This window comes from Ranitomeya variabilis, chromosome 1, assembly GCF_051348905.1.
Source record: "Ranitomeya variabilis isolate aRanVar5 chromosome 1, aRanVar5.hap1, whole genome shotgun sequence".
Taxonomy (NCBI): Eukaryota; Metazoa; Chordata; class Amphibia; order Anura; family Dendrobatidae; genus Ranitomeya; species Ranitomeya variabilis.
Genome location: NC_135232.1, coordinates 472,465,428 through 472,491,407, shown reverse-complemented (window position 1 = coordinate 472,491,407; position 25,980 = coordinate 472,465,428). Strand labels below are relative to the sequence as shown.

At 44.9% G+C, this 25,980-nt stretch overlaps 1 protein-coding gene across 1 annotated transcript in view; it reads right to left on the bottom strand.

Moving 5' to 3' along the window:
- NCBP1 (nuclear cap binding protein subunit 1) overlaps positions 1 to 25,980 on the bottom strand; it is a 92,697-nt gene that overhangs the window by 1,922 nt on the left and 64,795 nt on the right. The window contains exons 15-20 of the mRNA XM_077250716.1: positions 23,953 to 24,056; positions 12,017 to 12,139; positions 11,782 to 11,884; positions 11,019 to 11,112; positions 10,811 to 10,914; positions 4,948 to 5,062 (exon numbers count right to left, since the gene is read on the bottom strand). Of these exons, the coding sequence (XP_077106831.1) occupies positions 4,948 to 5,062; positions 10,811 to 10,914; positions 11,019 to 11,112; positions 11,782 to 11,884; positions 12,017 to 12,139; positions 23,953 to 24,056 (643 nt within the window). The remainder of the gene's footprint in view (positions 1 to 4,947; positions 5,063 to 10,810; positions 10,915 to 11,018; positions 11,113 to 11,781; positions 11,885 to 12,016; positions 12,140 to 23,952; positions 24,057 to 25,980) is intronic.

Genomic DNA, 25,980 nt, shown 5'->3' with positions numbered 1-25,980 from the left:
AGTTGTTGTACAATTTGTCCTGAGTACGCCGATACCCCATATGTGGGGGTAAACCACTGTTTGGGCGCATGACAGAGCTCGGAAGCGAAGGAGCGCCATTTGACTTTTCAATGCAAAATTGACTGGAATTGAGATGGGACGCCATGTTGCGTTTGGGGAGCCCCTGATGTGCCTAAACATTGAAACCCCCCACAAGTGACACCATTTTGGAAAGTAGACCCCCTAAGGAACTTATCTAGAGGTGTGGTGAGCACTTTGACCCACCACGTGCTTCACAGAAGTTTATAATGCAGAACCGTAAAAATAAAAAATCATATTTTTTCACAAAAATTATGTTTTCACCCCCAATTTTTTATTTTCCCAAGGGTAAGAGAAGAAATTGGACCCCAAAAGTTGTTGTACAATTTGTCCTGAGTACGCTGATACCCCATATGTGGGGGTAAACCACTGTTTGGGCGCATGGGAGACCTCGGAAGGGAAGGAGCGCCGTTTGACTTTTCAATGCAAAATTGACAGGAATTGAGATGGGACGCCATGTTGCGTTTGGAGAGCCACTGATGTGCCTAAACATTGAAACCCCCCACAAGTGACACCATTTTGGAAAGTGGACCCCCTAAGGAACTTATCTAGATGTGTTTTGAGCGCTTTGACCCAACAAGGGCTTCACAGAAGTTTATAATGCAGAGCCATAAAAATAAAACAAAAATTTGTTCCCACAAAAATTATTTTTTTAGCCCCCACTTTTGTATTTTCCCAAGGGTAGCAGGAGAAATTGGACCCCAAAATTTGTTGTCCAAGTTGTCCTGAGTGCGATGATACACCATATGTGGGGAGAACCACTGTTTGGGCGCATGGGAGGGCTCGGAAAGGAAGGAGCGCCATTTGGAATGCAGACTTAGATGGAATGGTCTGCAGGCGTCACATTGCGTTTGCAGAGCCCCTAATGTACCTAAACAGTAGAAGCCCCGCACAAGTGACCCCATTTTGGAAACTAGACCCCCCAAGGAACTTATCTAGATGTGTTGTAAGAACTTTGAACCCCCAAGTGTTTCACTACAGTTTATAACGCAGAGCCGTGAAAATAAAAAATCTTTTTTTTTTCCCACAAAAATTATTTTTTAGCCCCCAGTTTTGTATTTTCCCAGGGGTAACAGGAGAAATTGGACCCCAAAGGTTGTTGTCCTATTTGTCCTGAGTACGCTGATACCCCATATGTTGGGGTAAACCCCTGTTTGGACACACGGGAGAGCTCGGAAGGGAAGGAGCACTGTTTTACTTTTTCAACGCAGAATTGGCTGGAATTGACATCGGACGCCATGTCGCGTTTGGAGAGCCCCTGATGTGCCGAAACAGTGGAAAACCCCCAATTATAACTGAAACCCTAATCCAAACACACCCCTAACCCTAATCCCAACAGTAACCCTAACCACACCTCTAACCCTGACACACCCCTAACCCTAATCCCAACCCTATTCCCAACAGTAAATGTAATATAAACCCTAACCGTAACTTTAGCCCCAACCCTAACCCTAACTTTAGCCCCAACCCTAACTGTAGCCTTAACCCTAGCCCCAACCCTAACCCTAACCCTAGCCCTAATGGGAAAATGGAAATAAATACATTTTTTTTATTTTTCCCTAACTAAGGGGGGTGATGAAGGGGGGTTTGATTTACTTTTATAGCGAGTTTTTTAGCGGATTTTTATGATTGGCAGCCGTCACACACTGAAAGACGCTTTTTATTGCAAAAAATATTTTTTGCGTTACCACATTTTGAGAGCTATACATTTTCCATATTTTGGTCCACAGAGTCATGTGAGGTCTTGTTTTTTGCAGGACGAGTTGACGTTTTTATTGGTAACATTTTTGGGCACGTCACATTTTTTGATCGCTTTTTATTCCGATTTTTGTGAGGCAGAATGACCAAAAACCAGCTATTCATGAATTTCTTTTGGGGGAGGCGTTTATACCGTTCTGCATTTGGTAAAATTGATAAAGCAGTTTTATTCTTCGGGTCAGTACGATTACAGCGATACCTCATTTATATTATTTTTTTATGTTTTGGCGCTTTTATACGATAAAAACTATTTTATGGAAAAAATAATTATTTTTGCATCGCTTTATTCTCAGGACTATAACTTTTTAAATTTTTGCTGATCATGCTGTATGGTGGCTCGTTATTTGCGGGACAAGATGACGCTTTCAGCGGTACCATGGTTATTTATATCTGTCTTTTTGATCGCGTGTTATTCCACTTTTTGTTCGGCGGTATGATAATAAAGCGTTGTTTTTTGCCTCTTTTTTTCTTACGGCGTTTACTGAAGGGGTTAACTAGTGGGCCAGTTTTATAGGTCGGGTCGTTACGGACGCGGCGATACTAAATATGTGTACTTTTATTGTTTTTTTATTATTATTTAGATAAAGAAATGTATTTATGGGAATAATATTTTTTTTTTTTTTTTTTTTACACACATTTGGAACTTTTTTTTTTTTTACTTTTTTACTTTGCCCCAGGGGGGGACAATACAGATCGGTGATCTGTCAGTTTGCATAGCACTCTGACAGATCACCGATCTGAGAGAAGTGCAGGCTGCTTCACAGTGCCTGCTCTGAGCAGGCTTCTGTGAAGCCACCTCCCTCCCTGCAGGACCCGGATCCGCGGCCATCTTGGATCCGGGTCTGGAGCAGGCAGGGAGGGAGGTAAGACCCTCGCAGCAACGCGATCACATCGCGTTGCTGCGGGGGGCTCAGGGAAGCCCGCAGGGAGCCCCCTCCCTGCGCGATGCTTCCCTGCACCGCCGGCACATCGCGATCATGTTTGATCGCGGTGTGCCGGGGGTTAATGTGCCGGAAGCGGTCCGTGACCGCTCCTGGCACATAGTGCCGGATGTCAGCTGCGATAGGCAGCTGACACCCGGCCGCGCTCCCCCCGTGAGCGCCGCCGATCGCGCTGGACGTACTATCCCGTTCGTGGTCATGGGGGCCCACCCCACCTCGACGGGATAGTACGTCCGATGTCAGAAAGGGGTTAAAATATAAAATTAACCACACCAGTGAACGGCAATGCAAAACTTTCATTTTTGAAAATGTGTTTCTTTATTAAAGAAAGGGAAAAAGCAACGATTCAAATTTCATTCACTTTACTTTTTAATCCTTTTTCATTCAATCACTTGTACTATATACTGCAATCGAAAAGCAAAAAAAAAAAATCAACTGCTATACAAGAAAAAAAAAAAAAAGTATAAAAACCTTCGTCTTCAGTAATATTGTTCTATTTTATACATAAACTGAAGGGCATAGTTACACGACCTGATCGCTGCCATGAAGAGGATCACCAATTGGCTACATGGAAGCACATAAGCCGTTTAGTAGCCCGACCACACTTCTATGTGCACAGAACAAACATTACTACAGTTGTGCTGTGCACAAAGATCATCACGTTATCTAAAGTACATCTGTTATTCCAGAGCGATGTGCTGCCGAGAAGAATGAGGATTTTTAAAGAAAGCTTGAAAAGCAGCTCACTGAAGGGTTGTTTTCCTTGTATCTCAGGTGACTGCCAGACAGTATTTACACAGGCGAACTATAGTGAAGAAGCAGAATTGTTCCCCATTATCAGTCAGTGGAAGAAGCACTAAATCACTATAGAAACACTAAAGGTACCTTCACACTAAACGACTTTGCAACGATAACGACAGCGATCCGTGACGTTGCAGCGTCCTGGATAGAGATATCGTTGTGTTTGACACGCAGCAGCGATCAGGATCCTGCTGTGATATCGCTGGTCGTTGCTGAAAGTTCAGAACTTTATTTGGTCGTCAGATCGGCGTGTATCGTCGTGTTTGACAGCAAAAGCAACGATGCCAGCAATGTTTTACAATGGTAACCAGGGTAAATATCGGGCTACTAAGCGCAGGGCCGCGCTTAGTAACCCGATGTTTACCCTGGTTACCAATGTAAATGTAAAAAAAAACCAAAAAAAAAAAAAAACAGTACATACTCACCTTCTGATGTCCGTCAGGTCCCTGGCCGTCTGCTTCCCGCACTGACTGAGCGCCGGCCGGCCGTAAAGCACAGCACAGCGGTGACGTCACCGCTGTGCTCTGCTTTTACTTTACGGCCAGCCGGAGCTCACAGTCAGTGCAGGAAGCAGACGGCCAGGGACCTGACGGACATCAGAAGGTGAGTATGTACTGGGTTTTTTTTTACATTTACACTGGCAACCAGGGTAAACATCGGGTTACTAAGCGTGGCCCTGCGCTTAGTAACCCGATGTTTACCCTGGTTACCCGGGGACTTCGGCATCGTTGGTCGCTGGAGAGCTGTCTGTGTGACAGCTCTCCAGCAACCACACAGCGACGCTGCAGCGATCGGCATCGTTGTCGATATCGCTGCAGCGTCGCTTAATGTGACGGTACCTTAAGAGCAGTTCATTAGATGCCGCATTCACAACGTTCAAATTAATGGTAATTAATCCCTTCACAACCATGTTACAATAATGTGTTTCACTGGTGAAGAAGGTGTATGGAAGCGGGTTTAATTCCCTCTGGCACAGCCACAAAATTAAAAAACATCCAATAGAAGTACATATGGACCTCAAAATGGTGGGGGGGTAGATTGGAAACTAAATACAGCCTTATAGATTTGGTATTGCCGTAATAGTACTGACCTGAAGAATCAGATTTCCAGGTCAATGTTACTGCAGAATGAAAGCCGTAAAAACAATGGCTCTTTTTCCTTGTATTTCACAGCACTAAATGATTATCCTAATGGTGTCATTGGAAACTACAGTTACAATGGAAACACACCAAAATGCAGGAATAGGCATACACACACAAAAAAATTAAGCTAGTCATGAAGGGGTTAAGCATTATAACTGATACATCATTACTGATTAATTTAGCAATCAAAAGATGGGAATGTGTTGATGGTAGGGTTGGCCGCTTACCCGCTTGTGCTGCTTGGCAAGGCGTTGCTTAGAATCCTCCAACTCCTTCTGGATTTTTTGGACATGCTTACTCATTTTTCTAATTGTGGAGTGCAAAGTTTCCCATATGTATAACCTAATAAAAATATATTTAAAGTTATTTCTAAAAGGCAGAATAACAGTTGCTTTATGAGAAAGTCATTAGTATAGTCCATGCTTTGGTCATCTACATGCCGCTATTATGAAGGGCAAAAGTAGAAGACGACAATATATAAACTATGCAGCGAAAAAGTATGTCAACGCCTGATGACCACATCCATCTGTGTTTGTTAAAGACTCATCTGGAAAGTATGGGCAATTTTATGGAAGTGTTCTCTGCTTGGCTGCTTTAACAGTCCTCACTAGTCAGGGAAGGCTTTCACTTATATAGACATGTATAAAGGAGGTCCAGTGTTCAGCAGATCAAGCCACATTTATTTACAGTAGCCTACTAGCAGCAATCACTAGATCATAGTATGATATTACAGGGTTGCCATTCACTTTCTCATGTGCAGTTGGCAGGTATCGGGCATTTGTCCCGTTGTCCTGACAAGCGCCATTTGACAGACTTCATAAGACCTCAGGAGACTACATTTAAAACTTTTCATTGGAAGCACAAAAGAATTGCAACGAATTACAATTGTGTCACAAAACAACTCCTTAAAAAAAAAATACAAATTGTGACACTTTTTAATTACATAAGCATTTATTTTTAAAGGGAATCTGTCACTAGGGTCAACCCTACTAAGCAGTCTATATGGGCTTACAAGGTCATAGGAAGCGGAATAATATTGCGATCAGATGTCTTATTCCAGAGATTGCTCATTTTACATAAGAAAAACGTGGCTGACAAGATCTATGGGCCAGACACTGATCTTAATGATAATCTGCCTCCAGAGATTATTGTAAGTGAAAGGAACATTACCAGTGTGATGTGTAATGGCCGCTCTGCTCTCCTGATCTCACTGCAGGGCTATGTGTGATTATACCTGACACATCTGCAGGTTCCTTCTCACAGGCAGCCAGTCAGTGTTGCAATTTTGTTGCAGTACAACAGAGCTGAAGCTGCCAACATGTTCGTTATGAGACAAAACTCAGTTCTACTGCACTGTGTTAGCTACATGATAACACCCCTTTTATTAAAAAGAAGCTCTGGAGTCAGATTCTCATTTTGATCAGTGTCCGGCCCATAATCTGGAACAGTTCAGTTACATATAACCAAAACATGGCTCTCTGGAGTAAAACTGTAGATATTAAAGGTACAACTTTACTTGGCTTCCTATGACCTGCATGCCCATAAAGACTATTTAGGAGGGTTGGTCCAAATGACATTCCCTTTAACCCCTTCATGACATAGCAAGCACAGCCCACACATTTCTCGGCAGATGAAGGTTGATTTGAGTCATCTGTGTTATGATCCTGGTGGCAAGGATCGCAAACTGACCTGCTAAGTAACAGAAATCCTTAGGACAAGCTCTGGGGATGTGGGAGCTATACTGACCGCAACCCTGATTCTATCAATACACACTATAGGCAGCAGTGGAGCGTTACCTAAAATCCTAGACGCCTCGTCACAGCCTGAGAAACTAGCTACCCCTAGAGAGAAAGCAAGCCTCATTTGCCTCAGAGAAATCACCCCAAAGTTTTAGACAGCCCCCCCACAAATAATAACGGTGAGTTAAAAGGAAAACACAAACGTAGAAATGAAAACAGGTTTTTAGCAAATGAGGCCCGCTAACACTAAATAGTAAGAAGACAGCAAGGGATCTGTGCGGTCAGTATAAAATGCTATCAAAAATAATCCACGCAGAAATTACAAGAACCCCCACACCGACTCACGATGTGAGGGGCGCAACTCTGCACCCCAGAACTTCCAGCAAACGAAAATATTACATATAAGCAAGCTGGACAGAACTCATCATATACAGAGAAACATTTTCAAGGAAATAGTGAGCAAACAAACTAGCAAGACTTAGCTTCTCTGGAGGAGACAGGTAACAAGGAAAGTCCAGAGAGAACAGAACCAGTACTGAATACAACGACAGCAGGCAAAAAGTGAAGGTCCAGGTGGAGTTAAATAGAGGCCAGACTAGCAGAAACGAGGCAGCTGGATTCCAGCTACAGACCCGCAGTAAGCACTAAAGGCCACCAGAGGGAGCCCAAGAACAGAACTCACACAATACCACTCATGACCACAGGAGGGAGCCCGAGAACGGAATTCACAACACATCTGGCTCTAACCGCAGCATTGCGGGTGGAGTGGAGCCCCTGCCCTCAATTTATCCTGCTAAATGCCAATGTCAATTTCAGACCGCAGCATTTAAACACACGCTGGCAGGAGGGGTGTTCCCTTCCTTGTACTCAATGGCACGACCGTGAAGTGGGGCACCAATGGATTGTCAGGACAGCCGGGGTCTGCTGAAGACCCCAGTACCTGTCATTCCACTACTTCAGTGAATATATCTTGGTGCTGAGGCCTCCATCTGTGCATGCGCTGCCCCTGGCAGCCATTTTCCCTGAGTCCACCGCATAGTAAACCAAGTAGGTGCGGGGGCTCTGGGTTTTCACAAAATGTCGGCAGAGTCCCCGCACCACCGAACACTGGCACACATCCGAACACCCCCTCATCCCAGCCTGCAGCAACGCTCCACTCTTGCCTCCTCCAGCAGCAACCCTGGGACCCCGTTTCACTGCAGCCACCACCCCCGGAAAGCATTAAGACACATGGATTATAAGAAGCAGCACCATTTTTATTTATGAAAAAAAAAGTGCAGTCCCACCAACCGCAGCAGCCCCTCCTGTGAGGTAGATGACCCAGAGTCTCCTGTGAGGTAGATGCTCCCAGCATCAGTGTCTCCTATGTGATGTTTGTATGTATTATAGTCGGTATCTCTTATGCGATGTATAAACAGCAGTGACTTTTATGTGATGTCTATACCACTGACTGAGTTCTAGAAATCTTACATTAACCCCTTCATCCCCGAGCCTGGCTTCACCTTCATGAACAGGCCAAATTTCACAAATATGACTACTGTCACTTTACGAGTTAACTCTGGAACGCTTCAACAGATCCCACTGTTTCGGAGAGACTGTTTTTTTTTTTGTGACATATTGCACTTCATGACGGTGGTAAAATTTGTTCGATATGACAACTGTTTATTTGTGAAAAAAAATGTTGCAATTTTCAAACTTTTAGGGTATGTGCACACATTCAGGATTTCTTGCAGAAATTTCCTGACAAAAACCCGGACATTTCTGCCAGAAATACGCATGCGTTTTTACGTGTTTTTTTGATCTTTCCCAATGCATTAAATAGCGTGAAAAATCCACAAAATTAATGAACATGCTGCTTTTTCTCGCGATGCATTTTTTCACGGAAAAAAAAAACCACATCATGTGCACAAAAATTGCAGAATGCATTCTAAATAGGATGCACGTGTATGCGTTTTTATCGCATTTTTTTCGCGAAAAAACCTGAACATGTGCACATACCCTTTATGTTTATGCCCTTAAATCAGAAAGCTATGTCACTCAAAATACTTAATAAGTAACATTTCCAACAAATTACTTTACATCAGCACAATTTTTGAAGCATAAGTTCACAATGAAAAAAAATTAAGAGTTAAAGGTGGACCCACGATTTCTCATTTTTCCTACAAAATTAAAGTTGTATAAGAGACCACACGAAATTTGATTGAGTGACTGAGGTGTCTGTACAGTATACGACAGAAAACTGCATGCCTCAAGAGTGTTCAAAATCACATTCAAGAAGTTTATTAACCCTTCAGGTGCTTCACAGGAATAGAATGTGGATGGAAAGAAATGATCCCCCCACACACACACAAAAACTTTACTTTAGACCCAAATATTTTTATTTTCATAAGGGTGACACCAGGAAATTTACCAAAAAAATTGTTGTGCAATTTCACCTGAGCACCCAAATACCCCATATGTCGGGGAAAACACTGTTTGGGCGCACGGCAGGCTCGGAAGGGAAAGAGAACCGTTTGACATTTTGGAGTGTACATACAGTGCCTTGGCATCCAGCAGAGACACTGAGCAGCGTCTGCTACTGCTGCTCAGTGTCTCATGGTGAACTCCAGTAACCTGTCTGACGTCACCACGAGCGTGAGAAAGTTCTCACATGCGTAGTGCTATCAGAAAGGTCCTGGGAGTTTACAGCCAATGAAGTCACTTCACCTTCAACTGAAGTCAGCTCAAGCTCCGTTAGAAAGTTTCCCACGGCGCTCACGCTGACGTCAGTTAGGTGAAGGAACTGAACTCCCAGGACCTTCCTGATGGCACCACGAGCGTAAGAACTTTCTCATGCTCGCATTGATGTCAGACAGGTTATTGGAGTTCAAAGCAAGACACTGAGCAGTAGTAGCAGACGCTGCTCAGTGTTTGTGCTGGATGTCAGGCTGTATGGTCGTATCATGCAACTTGTTCAGTTAGACCAGTTGTGAGAAATGGATTATTATTTTCTCAGAGGACAGGTGAGGAATATTGTTGTTTGTTATTTTAATTCTCTTGCAGGGGACAATGGTGTCATTGGAATGATGGGCGACGATCGAAGAGCAGAGGGGGCTTCCTCCCTCTGCATGCCTGCTAAATGCTGCGATAGATATTGATTGCAGTCTTTAGGGGTTAAAGTACCAGGAGCAGTGCGGGCACCGCTCCTGACACTGAGTGGCAGGTGTCAGCTGTCAGCCTCCTGTGTGCGGGCAATCGCTATGACGTATATATACTGTATTGGTTGACCAGGATGTATATATACACAATGCAAATGTCAAAAATGGGTTAACAGTGATAATTTTCCCACAGTGAGGAAATATGCAGTATAAAATACATTTCTGTTCAGAACTTACAGCTGTGAGTTCTTTTCAAAATGCATTGCAAAAAATTGAATGCGCTCCAGAGTGAAGCAAATCTGGAAAGCCAGTTATGAGTAGCAACATCATCAACACCACCTAACATCGTCACCCCAAATAAAAGCAGTTCCAGCTATCATATTAGAGGGGAGTGAATTCAATGTTTAACTTTTAAATTTCTCCTGCTACATTTGGTCAATTTTTTACAGCTCCCGAGTGATTGTATAAATATGAAAATGGCTCCTGGCAAAAAAAAAATTGTTCCCCACCTGTGATATACCAACACAAAAGTAGCAAGTATTTGTAAAATGTAAAGGAAATGATACATTGCTTTTTAATTATTTAATTTAAATCTGAAAATTCTGATGTGCATTTGTATTCAGCCCTCTGTAGTCTAATACCCCGAAATATACTCCTGGAGTGACCATTAGCCTCCAGAAGTCACATAATTGGTAAAATGAGTCCTCCTGTGTGTAATGTCTCAGCACAACTACAGCTGTTCTGCTGGCAAAGATGCAGACTCTGTTCCTGAGTAGAGATGAGCGAATTTGATCGGATCAGGGCTCATTCGACAAGCCATAACGCTTACAGAATAAGCTGCAGAAGGAACCCGGCTTCCTGGATCGCATCAGCTGATCGGATCCGCAGCTGCATGTGTCGCGGCTGTGTCACAGTCCCAACAAACAGGCTCTCCCATGCATGTGTCGTGACTTTCACACAGCCATGACACATGCAGTTGTGGAGCAGGTCAGCTGATCGGCTGGCGTGCTCCATGTATCCCGGTTCCCTCTGCATCTTTTTCGGTAAGCGCTATAGCTTGCCGAATGAGCCCTGATCCGATCAAATTCGCTCATCTAGATTCCTGAGTCCACATCAAAAACAGGGAGCTGACATTTGAAATACCAGTACATCATATGTCAATAAGGGGTTAAGCACTTAGCAAGAAGCAAAATGATTATTTTTTTTTATTTTACCTAGTAAAGTCAGGAGATAACTCTGGGGAGAATATCCAGTTAGCTACAGCAGCACAATCGACAATCTGTGTTCGGATCATTTTATCCACGAGTACTGCAACCATCTGCAGAGAAAAGAAGAAAAAAAAACACCACAATTAAAATAAAAGCCTTTTTATACATCTGAACATTGCTCTAATGACAAACGGTCATGTTTTAAAAAAGCCACCTGAGGATGATTTTTCCAGACATCATACACCACCCTCAAAATATGGAGCTTTCCTTCCTCTGTGTCAGACAGGACTTTAAATACATCATGAAACCTTTTAAAAAATAAACAAAATTAGTAAAACAAAATACAAAAAAAAAAAAACCTTTAAAAAGTGAATCTGTCACATTTTACCTCTCTAGACTTAGTATGGACAAACAGGTTATAGACTGCTGAAAAAAAAAGTCATCCCTGTAGGTCTCATTTCAGACGGCTTGTTGAAAAATAATCTTATCACCATCTGTAAAATGACCTCTTCCTTGAAGATACCTCTGCCTCCAGAGATTATTTTACATGAAGGAGGAGTTACCAGTGAGATAAGTAACTAACAGGAACAGAAGAAACTAACTTTGTCTTTTTGCAAACATATTTTTTGCATCTCTCTGAGCTCTTCTGTATTGCAACAATATTGCAGATGTGTCAGTTATAATCATACACAGCTCTGCAGTGAGATAGGGAGTGCAGAGAGCGGCCATCGCACTGATAAGTCCCTCTTCATGTAAAATAAGCTCTGTAGGCAGAGTAATCTTCCAGGAAGAGTTCTCCCCAGAGCTGGGAATAGGTCAACGCAGCTGATTAGAGCGATACCTGTATGACCATATTAATAGTTTAGATGGGTCAAATGTGACAGATTGCCTTTAAAAAAAATATATAAATATGCAGCAAAAAGTTATTAAGTCAAGGTTGTAAATCTATGCAATAATGTGGTGCTCAATTTACTTACTTTGCGAGTGCACTAAATGAATGGCTAAAAGATTTTGAAGCCAGATTGAGTAAGGACTGAACAAACACCTCTATTTTCAGGGGGTTAAAGCTCATCCCTTCATCTAAGAGAAAGCAAACATGTAAATTGTAATTGCCAAGTGAGAAGCTAAATCGTGCCATGAATAGATATGACCATATTTTATTTAACACCCCCCTCCCCCCCCCAAAAAAAAAAAAAAAAAAAGATACATTACCATCATCGTCATCTTGGTTAGGGTTTTGCACATCTTTTAAAATAATAAAAATATCTTCACTAATGGCCTTATTTTTTATGGAATTCGTCAAGTTAATAGCAACCGCATATCCAGGTAGAGCACCTAAAGTGGGAAAAAAAAATGCACACATCAGGAAAAAAGGGTGGTTTGCACGATAAAGGTAACCTGTGAGCAGTTTTGGCCGCTATAAGATACAACCATCACCTTTCAGGGCCTATATACAACATTCTATAATGCTTAATATAAGCCCCCAACTCGACCTGAAAGAGCTGAAAAATAACTTACACTCACCTGTGGGGGCGCGGTCCGGTCCGATGGGTGTCGCTCTTCTTGGTCCGACGCCTCCCATCTTCTTATGATCGCCACCCTCCTACTTGTTTCTTGTTGATGACACGACCCTGCATCATCCACACAGGCTCCCCGACATCGCGCTACTGCGCAGGCATACTTCAATGCCCTGTTGAGGGCAGAGCAAAGTACTGCAGTGCGCATGTGTCGGGGCTCTTTGACCTTTCCTGGCGCTTCCGCAGGGCAGAGAAGTACGCCTGCGCAGGAGCGCGAAATGCCGAGGAGCCTGTGTGGATGATGAAAGGTCGCGTCATCCACAAAAAGCAATCAGGAGGGTGCCAATCATAAGAAGATGGGAGGCCCCGGACCAGCGACACCCATCGGACCGGACCGCCCCGCAGGTGAGTAGAATGCTGTAGATGAGCCCTGAAAGGTGATGGTCGTATCTTATATCAGCTAAAACTGCTGACAGGTTCATTATAAAGACAAGGCCAATTTTTACAATTCTGACCACTGTCCCTTTGAGGTAACAACTCTGGAACGCTTTAATGGATCCCAGTGATTCGGAGACTGTTTTTTCGTGGCATATTGTACTTCATGATAGTAGTAAAATTTATTTGATATAAGTTGCAATTGTGAAAAAAAAAAAAAAAACCTGAAATTTGGCGAAAGTTTCGCAAATTTTCCAACTTTGAATTTTCATCCCCTTAAATGACAGATATGTCACACAAAATACTTAAGTAGTAACATTTCCCACAAGTCTACTTTACATCAGCACAATTTTGGAACCAAATTTTTTTTTGTTGTTAGGAAGTTAAGAATTAAAAGCTGACCAGCGATTTCTCATTTTTACAACACCTTTTTATTTTTGGGGACCACATCACATTTGATGTGACTTTGAGGGGTCTATATGACAGAAAATATCCAAAGGTGACACCATTCTAAAAAATGCACCCCTCATGGTGCTCAAAACCACATTCCAGAAGTTTATTAACCCTTCAGGTGCTTCACAGGAATTTTTGGAATGTGGGGGGGAAAAAAAAAATTAAAAAAAAATAGGGAATTTTGTGTACACACCGTAAAATCCTTTTCTCCGAGCCACTAGGAGGCTGACACTAAGTGAAACGAAGAAAGTTAGCTCCTCCCCTGCAGTATACACCATCCTGCTGGCTCTCAGCTAACTAGTTTGGTGCAAAAGCAGTAGGAGATCAATAACATATGAGCGTATAGCATGTCATATTATATATGAGAGTATAGCATGTCAAATTATAAAACAAGCACAAGCTAATAACAGGGTGGGAGCTGTGTCCCCCAATGAATGGCTCGGAGAAAAGGATTTTACGGTGAGTACACAAAAATCCCTATTTCTCCTTCGCCTCATTGGGGGGACACAGACCGTGGGACGTCCCAAAGCAGTCCCTGGGTGGGGACATCAGATCAGGCCCTGTGTAACCGTTACTTACAAGTGCGCCACCGTGGCCTGCAGAGTCCGCCTGCCCAAACTCACATCTGTGGAAGTGTGGCAATTATAGTGCTTCAAGAATGCATGCGGACTGGATGAATCCGCAAGCCGTGCTTGCCGACGTCTGGTGCCTAGGGCCCTAAGACAGGGAGATAGGTTGACATCTAGCACGGAAGGACTCCTGGATGGTGAAACGAATCCACCAGGCTAACATGGCCGATGAAACGGCTAAACCCTTCCTGTGACAGTCAGGAAACCTCCTTCTTACCGTCAGGAAGCCCAAATAAAGTGTCTAACCTTCGGAAGGACGCCGTCCTCGATACGTACCTACTCGGAGCACTCACTTCGTCCAGATTATGGAGAACCCATTTCGTTTTGTGGACTGGAGCCGAAAGAGGAGAGAAGGATGATGCCCATGTACCAGTGGGAATACAATACCACCTTGGCAACAAGAGAAGGGGATGGCCTGAGGATAACCTTGCCTTGATAGTAATAAGGAAAAAAAGTCTGAAAGAACAGAGCGGCAAGTTCATCAGGATGACAAGATCACAGAGAAAAAAGGGAGCGACCTTCCCTGATAGTAAAGTCTGTCCGGATCAAAAAAGGAGTCTACTGTAAGACCCCCAGGGCCATTAAGGTCCCAAAGCTCTAACGGTATGAGATAGGGAAGAACCACAGGTGAAGACTCCCTGCGAGGAAGTCCATATTTGCAGTTTTGTTGCAATAAGACGGAAAAATACTAGTGCCGCAAACGAGAAATCCTGACATGGTCAGTGCGGGTCTCCCAGGATCACTGGGGCCCTTCCTGCTTCCAAAAAGATCTCGGAAGTAGTGGAAGAGGGGTTATGGAATTTGGTACCATGGAAGAACAGAGCACGCACTACGATGCTCTTGGATCTCGAGGCCAAACCATGAACTCGAGTACATTGGCGTTCAGTTTGGACGCCATCCGACGAACATCTGGAGTACTCCAGTGAAGGCAGATCTGATGGAAGACTTCCGGGTGAAGTTCCCACTCACTTGAGGAGAAACCCTGACGGCTGAATATGTCTGCCGCCCAGTGTTCTACTCCAGGGATATGTACTGCCGAGATTACCGAATGATATCTCTTGGCCCATCAGAGAGTGTGAGGTACCTCGGCCATGGCGCTTGACTGTGGGTACCTGCTAGATGATTGACATATGGCACAGCCGTGGCATTATCCAATTGAAGTCGGATGTGGTGACCCGCCTGAAGGCAGTGGACCTGCTGTAGGATTAGCTGTACCATTCGGATCCCCAGAGCAATGATCGGGAGAAGAAGACTAGCATAGGTATTGACTAATAACCATTGGACCAGGAGAAGGCCCTGGATGAGGAAGGAGCTCAGAGACTACCCTTTTAAAGCCTGATTGACTTGCTGAAAACGAGTGGAGCGAAGGAAACTGCTTCCATTGTTGTCACCATTTTTCCTCAGAACCCTCCTAGCGAACCGAATGAACTGAGGGGATGAGTGATCAAGTGCGCGAGCTCCCTGTTGAAGGGCCACGACCTTGACTCGAGAGAGAATTACCATCCTTTTTGCGCAGGATCATCCTTAAAAAGGATCTGCTGGGCTGGAAATGAGGAAAACTTGTCTAAGTTTAGCTGCCAGCCCAGGTGAGAGGGTATCGCAAGTGATATAGACGACTCAGCGTAGTCCTGGAAGAGCGGCTAGAAAGTCGACCAAATAGGGTGGGACAACCACGCTACTAGGGTGCCAGAGGAACATGACAACCGCCATGACCCTTGCGAACACTGGGTGCGGTAGCCAGGCCGAAGGGCAAGGTCGTGACTTGAAAATGCTGTTCGCGAATGGAAAGGCGAAGGGATTTTTGTAGAGAGGAAAAAAAAAAAAAAAAAAATAGGAATGTGAGGGTAAGAATCCCGAATGTCGATGGATGCCAGAAACTCCACCTTTTTCTGTTGAAGAAATGGCTGAGCGGAGGAACTCCATCCGAAAAAGGAGGACCTTGTCAAAGGTTGTTAGAAGTTTGAGGTCCAGGATCGATCTTACTTTTCGTTCCCCTTTTTGGAAACAAGATCCCTTAGATCTAGACTGTCCTGGACAACCCTTCCACTGCTGGTTGGGTCTGTAGGAAACATATGATCCTTTGTTAGACTCCCGCTCAGAAGATTTGATTGGTCAGCTGTACTGTCTTCGGGAAAAGGTTACTGGTGTGAATCAAAGTAGTTAAGGTCTCCGACCAGGAGACCATTGCTCTAGCAATCCATGCGGCGGCTAAGGAAGGGTAGAGCGCTGAACCCGAATCAGCAAGACGAAACGAACCAGATTTGCTATCTGACAGTCCGTGGTATTTTTTAATTGATGATATACCTACCAGTATCCCTGCCCGATGGACCACAGGAGATTCTACCCGGGTAATCTGCCAAGTGGCAGAATGCGCAGCTGCATCCGGCAGTTCGGGAAAAAGCTGTCTCTTGCCATTGCCGCTCTTTTGACAGTGCAGAGTTGAAAATTAAGAACCCTCGGTCCACCATCCTCTTAACAGGGAAGTGGAGAGGGATTGTCTGCCTTCTTGCATCATCTGCTAAATAGTGGTGATGCAGAGGGGTGTGCTCGGACACCAAAAAAGGGTACCTCTGTACATCCACAGAGTTCAGGTCCCCAGGTGGACAGGGCAGGTTGTCCCTCATCAATGTACAGAGATTGGTTGATATAAATAGGTGAATCCATCCTTTTCTGAAGCTCTGGCAGGTCCAGATCCAAGGCAATATCCGATCCATATTCAGATCCTTGTTCTCAGCAAATCATTGGGGAGAGATCAGGAAATGAAAACTTCCGTTTTCTAGATGCCTGTACGTTTCTAGATGCCTGTACTTTCTAGAATACTTGCAGCCCCTGCTAGCCGACGGCTCCCATGTCGGAGAGGGGCCATGTATATCGGTCCTGCGAGCCACAGAGGGTTCATGGAGGGATTCAACCTCTTGGTCAGAGAAACCATGGATTGCGGTCAGTAACGAAGTCCACTGAGGGAACTAGTTACTCTGGGATAAACTGGGATCAGCGGCAGAGGGCTCCTGTGACCGACTTCGGATTGAAGATGTGCCTTTAAGACCAGGGCATACCGGTCATATGCCTTTAAGACCAGGGCATACCGGTCATATGCCTTTAAGACCAGGGCACACCGGTCATATGCCTTTAAGACCAGGGAACACCGGTCATGTGCCTTTAAGACCAGGGAATACTGGTCATGTGCCTTTATGGTTAGGTACTTCCTTACCCGGGTACTGATGTTGCAGATTGGCGTTAGGCTTGGATGCAGAAGAGGATACATGGAGGAGACACTCCATGTGCTCGTCTGTTGATGGTGTGGGGAGATCGGTGCCCTTTAAAGGACCCGTCGCCCTTAAAAATCAGACCAGGCATGGCATCCCACGTAGAGGCTTCTGTCCAGTGAATCGCTTATCCGGACTGAATGGAAAATGCTCTACGAGGGAGCTTAGTCTCCTTATGAGGGACACTGCGTAGTGTAGAGCAGAACCGGAGTTGCCCCTTTATTACAAAAAACTGTCGCCCCTGCGTGAGCCGGCCGGGTGGACCAAGATGGCCACCAGGAGTTGCAGAGGTGGTAAAATCTCGCAGAGAGCGAGAAGCGCCAATTCGGGAAGGGGGGGGGGGGGGCAGAGACAGACAAGATGTGGGCGGAGCCTCGAGACTTCCATGAATAGGCCCAAGCCGGGGCCTAAATTTTTGCAGCTGGAGGGAGCGATACCAGCGGTAGAAGTGAATGGCGTAGTAGTGGCCGAGAAAATTGAGCGCTCCTGTGCCAGGCGAGAAGAGCCAGAAAAGCGGGTGGAGCAGCCTTAGCGCACCATAGTGTGGGCACGACTTCCGGGATGCGGCCTACACATCGGCCGAAGCCGGGGTCTAAGTTTTTGCAGCCGGCCGGAGCGTTATCGCAGGGAGGTGGGCCACAGGGAAGCTGAGGCTGTCTGTCAGCATGTGAATATCCCACTGCAGAGGCCACCGCTGACTGGATCCACTCACCATCGGTGTGCGTCCCGGCATGGAGCCGCCGCGGATGACTGGGTTTCAGCGCCGAGGAAGGCGCGCTCACTATTGTTCAGCTGCAGGTCAGGTATTGCAGAGTGGACGGTGCAGGGATAGAGAGGTAAACCTCAATCCACCATCCCTTTGTTAGGGAGGTGGAGAGGAACCGTCCGACTCCTTGTGCCATCCTCTTTAAACAGTGGTGGGACAGTGGGGGCTGCTCGGACGCCAAAGAGAGGGGCCTCTGTACATCCATGGAGTTCAGCCCCCGGGTGGACAGGGCCAGTTGTCCGGCATTAGGCCTGGCTCCAGGAGAGGATACGTGGAGGCGACACGCCATGTGCTCCTCTGTTCAGGGTGCAGGGAGATCGGTGCCCCTGAAGGGGCCCGTCGCCCCTAAGAATCAGCTCAGGCTTGGCATCCCACGTCGCAGGAGAGGATACGGAGAGGAGACACTCTCCGTGCTCGCCTGTTGATGGTTCGGGGAGATTGGAGCCTTGAAAGGATCCGTTGCCCCTTCATCTGTTGTAAAAAGGTAAAATAAAAAATGTAAAAGGTAAAAATAAAATAATAAAGAGTTTTGGGTCTGAATAGCAGACCCGTCCGTGTGCCTCCTACGGACACTAAGCAAGAACTGGTTAGCTGAGAGCCAGCAGGAGGGTGTATACTGCAGGGGAGGAGATCACTTTCTTTGTATCACTTAGGCTACTTTCACACACAGCATATTTGCTGCGTATTTTTACGCGCGCGTATTTTGCTGCTGCTTTACCTGCGTTTTTTTACGCAGGCAAAAAACGCAGCTGCTTTCACACACAGCGTTTTTTGCTGCGTTTTTTGCAGCTGCGTTTTTTTCAGCATTGTGTACTCAAAATAAAGTTTGTTTGAAAAAAAAAAAAGGGGGAAAAAAAAAAGAGTCATTGAGGTCATTTCCTGTCTTTATGACTCAGAATACAATACACACTGGAGTTAACATCATGTCGATTCTGCCAGCTGCAATGGCCTTGAGCCAAAGACGCCTCAGCAAGCGGAACAGACATCAGCTGGGGTTTACTAACCCCACTGTCACTAACCCCAGGTTACTAGGGCAGGCGTCAGTCAGACGCCCCCCCTCGTAACCCTGTACGGTAAGGGTATGTTCACACGATCCTGATTTCAATCCTTTTTTTTCAGGACAAAAACCGCAGCTCTTGGCAGAAAACGCAGGTGCGTTTTTGGTGCGTTTTTGATGCGGTTTTTAGTGCGTTTTTTTATGCAGTTTTCTCTGCAGATTGTCTGTGTTTGACACAAATAAAGCTTTAACTGCAGTGGGGGAAAAAAAAAAGAAATGATGTCATTTCCTTGTCCAACCCTTTTCTTCTTCCATCCTCCATTTTGGGACTAAACACCAAAATGAGTGGACGTGTTTTGAATGACAGCGCTCCGCAGAGTGCTGAGCGTAGGCCAGATCACAGCCCGCGGATCCAGCTCTATCCAGCTATTTAAGTCTACGTTCACATTTGCGGTCTGCGCCGCAGCGTCGGGCGCCGCATGCGTCATGTGCCCCTATATTTAACATGGGGGCGCATGGACATGCGTCGCACTTGCGTTTTGCGCCGGCCGCATGCGTCACTGCAGCGCACGCATCCGGCCGCAGAGGATGCAGCAAGTTGCATTTTTGCTGCGTCCAAAATCAATCAAAAAAAGGACGCATGCGGCGCACAACGCAAATGTGAACATAGCCTAAGTGCCACGTATTTAAGTGCCACGTATTTAAGTGCCACGTATTTAAGTGCCACGTGCCACGTATTTCATTGCCACGTGCCACGTATTTCAGTGCCACGTATTTCAGTGCCACGTGCCACGTATTTAAGTGCCACGTGCCACGTATCAAAGTGCCACGTGCCACGTATTTAAGTGCCACGTATCAAAGTGCCACGTGCCACATATTTCAGTGCCACGTGCCACGTATCAAAGTGCCACGTATCAAAGTGCCACGTGCCACGTATTTAAGTGACACGTGCCACGTATCAAAGTGCCACGTGCCACATATTTCAGTGCCACGTATCAAAGTGCCACGTATCAAAGTGCCACGTATCAAAGTGCCACGTGCCACGTATTTAAGTGACACATGCCACGTATCAAAGTGCCACGTGCCACGTATTTAAGTGCCACGTATCAAAGTGCCACGTGCCACATATTTCAGTGCCACGTATCAAAGTGCCACGTGCCACGTATCAAAGTGCCACGTATCAAAGTGCCACGTGCCACGTATTTAAGTGACACGTGCCACGTATCAAAGTGCCACGTATCAAAGTGCCACGTGCCACGTATTTAAGTGACACGTGCCACGTATCAAAGTGCCACGTGCCACATATTTCAGTGCCACGTATCAAAGTGCCACGTATCAAAGTGCCACGTATCAAAGTGCCACGTGCCACGTATTTAAGTGACACGTGCCACGTATCAAAGTGCCACGTGCCACGTATTTAAGTGCCACGTATCAAAGTGCCACGTGCCACATATCAAAGTGCCACGTGCCACATATTTCAGTGCCACGTATCAAAGTGCCACGTGCCACGTATCAAAGTGCCACGTATCAAAGTGCCACGTGCCACGTATTTAAGTGACACGTGCCACGTATCAAAGTGCCACGTGCCACATATTTCAGTGCCACGTATCAAAGTGCCACGTATCAAAGTGCCACGTATCAAAGTGCCACGTGCCACGTATTTAAGTGACACGTGCCACGTATCAAAGTGCCACGTGCCACATATTTCAGTGCCACATATTTCAGTGCCACGTGCCACGTATCAAAGTGCCACGTATCAAAGTGACTGAGCGCCGGCCCTAAAGTGAAAGTGAAAGCAGAGCGGTGACGTCACCGCTCTGCTGTTAGGGCCGGAGCTCAGTCAGTGTCAGGAAGCAGAGGCTGGGGGACGCGCAGGTGAGCATGTACTGTTTGTTTTTTTTACTTTTACGCTGGTAACCAGGGTAAACATCGGGTTACTAAGCGCGGCCCTGCGCTTAGTAACCCGATGTTTACTCTGGTTACCCGGGGGCCTCGGCATCCTTGGTCGCTGGAGAGCGGTCTGTGTGACAGCTCCCCAGCGATCAAACAGCGACGCTGCAGCGATCGGCATCGTTGTCGCTATCGCTGCAGCGTCGCTACACACACACACACACACACACACACACACACACACACACACACACACACACACACACACACACTCACACTCACACTCACACTCACACTCCATGCTGCTTCACTGGGGGGCGGGGGCTTCCCTCTTCCTGTCCGACGTCACGTCCGGTCCTGGGTGTCAACCCCTCCGTACAAAGACGCCGACACCCAGGACAAAGGCGCTGTGTGTGCACGTTAATATGGGGCCCTAGGGGGATACGCAGACACGCCGCTGCGTAAAGAATTGACATGTCAATTCTTTTTACGCCGGCGTGTTTGCAGACAAAAGCGCCGCGTTTTTTTGCGGTGTGTCTGAACGGCAAAGTGAATTTCTCATTCACTTTGCCGGCAGACGAAAATGACATTGCGCATTTTTGAAAAGCGCCCGCAAAATAGCGCTCAAAAATGCGCTATGTCTGAAAGTAGCCTTAGTGTCAGCCTCCTAGTGGCAGCAGCATACACCCACGGTCTGTGTCCCCCAATGAGGCGAAGGAGAAACTGTCTGCAAATTGAGATTTTGGTTTGGCTTTTATCCTAAGTCACGTGACAAGGCTCCTTAAAGGGCCTACATTGACATTTAAGATAGCTACTTCCAATAGGTGGCACTAAAGTTCTAGTCCTCTTCCTCTCTGAAGAGACAATTTGCATATTTCCCAGAGGAGCCTTGAGGCTTTAAGTTTCCTCATCTCGGCATGCTGAACATGTCACTCTCCGCAAGGAGAAACAATACTTCTTGGATCCCCTTCTAAATCTTTGAGTGACGTGATTCATATGAAACCCCTGAGGGATCCATTCACTATAATAAGGCAGCAGAGTTACTCTGAACTTTATCTAGCCTCTGTTTAGTGCTGTCCTTTTCAGAAGTGCACAAAGCTGTGGCTGATGGCACTTTTATGCACGACTAAAAAGACGGACACCGCTGGATCACAGGTCCTATGGATTCCACAGTGCCTCCATCTGCCTCATTATAGGGAATCTTCTGCCAGAGGTTCTGTCTGAATTACGCATTTCAGAGATTTACACTGAAACCCCGGTGTAAGTGCTCAACGCAGAGCGCAGGATAAATGTGGGCTGAGCCTTACTGCGATCTTTGGGAGGCAGAATGAAAAAATTAACAGTAGGTGAAGAATTGGTTTTATTTATATTTTTACGCCGTTCCTCGTGCAGCATAAGCGATTACGCGACTTTATTCTAAAGGTTGGTGAAATTACAGAGATACCAGATTTATATATGCTTTTTTTATGTTTGGCTGTTGTCACACTAAAAAAAAAAAAATTTATTGCAAAAAAAATTGTTTTTGCATCACCACATTTTGAGAACTATAATTTTTCCATATTTTTGCCCACAGAGTCATGTGAGGTATTGTTTTTTGCGGGACGAGTTGACGTTTCTATTGGTACCATTTCTGGGCACATGACATTTTTTGATCACTTTTGATTCCGATTTTTGTGAGGCAGACCAAACAAAAAACAGCAATTAGGGAATTTCTTTTGGTGGTTCAGTGTGTGGTAAAATTGATAAGGCAGTTTTATTCTTCGAGTCCGTACGATCACAGAGATACCTCATTTATATAGTTTTTATGTTTTGGTGCTTTTATACAATAAAAACTAATTTTACAGAAAAAAAAATATTTTTGCACCACTTTATTCTGAGAAATATAACTTATTTTTCCACTGATGGAGCTGCATGATTGCTTGTTTTTGGTGAGACAAAAAGATGTTTTCAGCTGTACCATGTTTATTTACACCCGTCTTTTATCACGTTTTATTTCACTTTTTGTTCGGTAGTATGATAAACAAAAGAAAAAAAAAAAAAAAAAAGCTTTATTTTTTTATGGCGCTCACTTAAGGGGTTAACTAGTGGGTCAGTTTTATAGGTCAGGTCGTTGTGGACGCGATGATATCAAATGTGTACTTTTATTGTTTTTTTTTCATACAAACATTTATTAAGGGATACAATATCTTGATTATTTTTAATTTTTTATATTTTTACAATTATTTAAAAAAAAAAATTCACTCTTTTCCTGGGACTATCATTTTTAGAAGACTAAGTTTCTGCAGCATGGGGATACTGCTTCATCTCCATGCTGCAGAAGCGGTCAGCTCTGCACTGACAGACAAATTTGTTCATCATGCACTGGGCATGACCAGCATGTTTACTTGGTCTGGTGACCTGGATGTCGTCATGACTACATTGGGTCACCGTGGCAAGGATCGGGACCACACGTCACCACAGGGTCTCCGATCCAAAGGCAGAGGGGCTTTCACATTTCGGGTGTTGAAGTGCCAGCAGCGGACCGCTCCTGGCACTTAGTGCAGGGTATCAGCTGTCAGAATCAGCTGACACCCGATGCGATTTCCTGCACAAAAATTACCTCCAAAAACCATGTTTACCTGAAGATATCGTGATAATCTGGACATATCAAATATTTACAGCATGTTGGGCTTACAGTAAAGGAGCAAAGATAAAATGATGTTTATCCTCTCCAGAGCGGCTAGCTTCTAGTCATCGGGGCAGTGCAGGAAGATATTACAGTCACCGCGGCGCAGCCCGTCACTAGATTCATGCTGTCCAAATCACAATCAGCATGGTCCAGTGCGGCCCCAGCCGGCTTCTCCAGTAACTGATAGTTTGACAGGTCTTTCATCATGTAATCTTTTAGCAGCAGAAACTGAGAAAGCGCTCAAAATCCTCCTCAAAAATGCAAGCATCAAATCATTTTTTTTCTGAAATGCCGCAGCATTTCAGAATAAAACATACCTGGCCTACAATAAGTCTAGTGGCAGATTCCCTTTAACGCTATTTACCAGCAGATTATCACTGTATCTACAGGCAAATAGCGGATTTAGGACATTACAGGTTCCTCTAAAAAAAAAAATAAAAAAAAAAAAACACTGTCTTCAGGCAAAAATTGGGCAGTTTTTGATCTTATTGGCAGATAGAAAGTTTCATAAAAAAATGCCAACTTACTACTACTTTCATCACCATATTTGAATACGCATTTTGGCTCAGCTGGGTATAATGCAGAAAACGATGAGGGTACTATATCCAATATTCGTTGGTGGTAAGAAAGTCTGAAATAAAAAAAACAGACTGGTAAACATATGCCAAGGAAAAGTTCACACTGATGATTCCCACATTTTTTGCAATAGAAAAATGAGATATACATACAGTGGCTTGCTAAAGTATTCACCCCATTTGGCTTTTTACCAAGTTTGTTACATTACAAGGGGTGTTTAAATAACTGGTGTATAGATATACAGCTCTGGCAAAAATTAAGAGACCATCGCAAAATGTTCAGTTTGTCTACTTTTTCACTTTCTAGGTATATTTGAGTAAAATGTAAATGATTCTTTTATTCTATAAACAACTGACAACACGTCTCAGAAAAAAAAAAAAATTATTGCTTGGAAATTCTCACAAAGAAAAATGGTCAAAATAAAACAAACTCCCCCAGTGCTTTCAGACCTCAATAATGCAAAGGAAACAAGTTCATGATCATTTACAACAATACTAATGTTTTATCTCAGGAAGAGTCAGAAATCAATATTTTGTGGAATAACCATGATATTTAATCACAGCTTTTATGCATCTTGGCATGTTTTCCACCAGTCTTTCACACTGGTTTTGGGTGGCCTTATGCCACTCCTGGTACAAAAACGTAAGCAGTTCTTTGTTTGATGACTTGTGACTATCCATCATCCTCTTAATTACATTCCAAAGGTTTTCAATGCGGTTCAGGTCTGGAGATTGGGCTGGCCATGACAGGGATTTGATGTGGTGGTCCTTCATCTACACCTTGATTCACCTAGCTGTGTGGCATGTTGCATTGTCCTGCTGGACAAACCAGTCCCACGAGTTGGGGAACATTGCCTGAGCAGAAGGAATCAACTGTTTTTCCAGGAGAACCTTATATGCGGCTTGATTCATACGTCCTTCCCAAAGAACAACCTGCCCAATTCCAGTCTTGCTGAAGCATCGCCAGATCATCACCGATCCTCCACCAAATTTCACAGTGGGTGCATGACACTATGTCTTGTACGCCTCTCCAGGTCTAAGTCTAACTATTAGACGACCAGGTCTAAGGAGCAATGCATTTTTTGTTATTTTGACCATTTCTCATTTTCAGAAAATAAATACAAAATTTATTGCTTGGAACTTCAGAGACATGTCAGTAGGTTTATAGAATAAAAGAACAATTTACATTTTACTCAAAAATATACCTATAAAGAGAAAAATCAGAGAAAAGGAGATTTTTGTTTACTTACCGTAAAATCTTTTTCTCCGAGCCACTCATTGGGGGACACAGGACCATGGGGTGTTATGCTGCTGCCACTAGGAGGACACTAAGTAGACAGAAAGATTAACTCCTCCTCTGCAGTATACACCCCTTCACTGGATTCAATTTCAACCTGTTCGGTAGTAAAGCAGTAGGAGCATGAACAAAGACAACTATGTCAAAACCAAAGAAGTAACAACAAGCCAAAACAGGCTAACAGGGTGGGTGCTGTGTCCCCCAATGAGTGGCTCGGAGAAAAAGATTTTACGGTAAGTAAACAAAAATCTCCTTTTCTCCTACGCCTCATTGGGGGACACAGGACCATGGGACGTACAAAAGCAGTCCCTGGGTGGGGAACAATATGCTAATACCCCATGTACCACTGGCTTACGGCTTAAGGAACTGCCGCTTGCAGAATGCGCCTGCCAAGGGCGTCGTCTGCAGAAGAGATAGAATGAATGTGGTAATGCTTGGTAAAAGTGTGCAAACTGGACCACATCGCAGCCTTGCAGACCTGCTGTGCCGACGCCTGGTGCCGAATGGCCCACGAGGCGCCTACCGACCGAGTAGAATGAGCCTTGATCCCAGCTGGGATAGGAACACCTTTGACACGATAGGATTCTTAAATGGCTGATCGAATCCATTTTGCCAGAGTGGCTTTTGAAGCAGGAGAACCCTTCCTGGGCCCCTCTGGAAGTACGAACAGGACGTCTGACGTG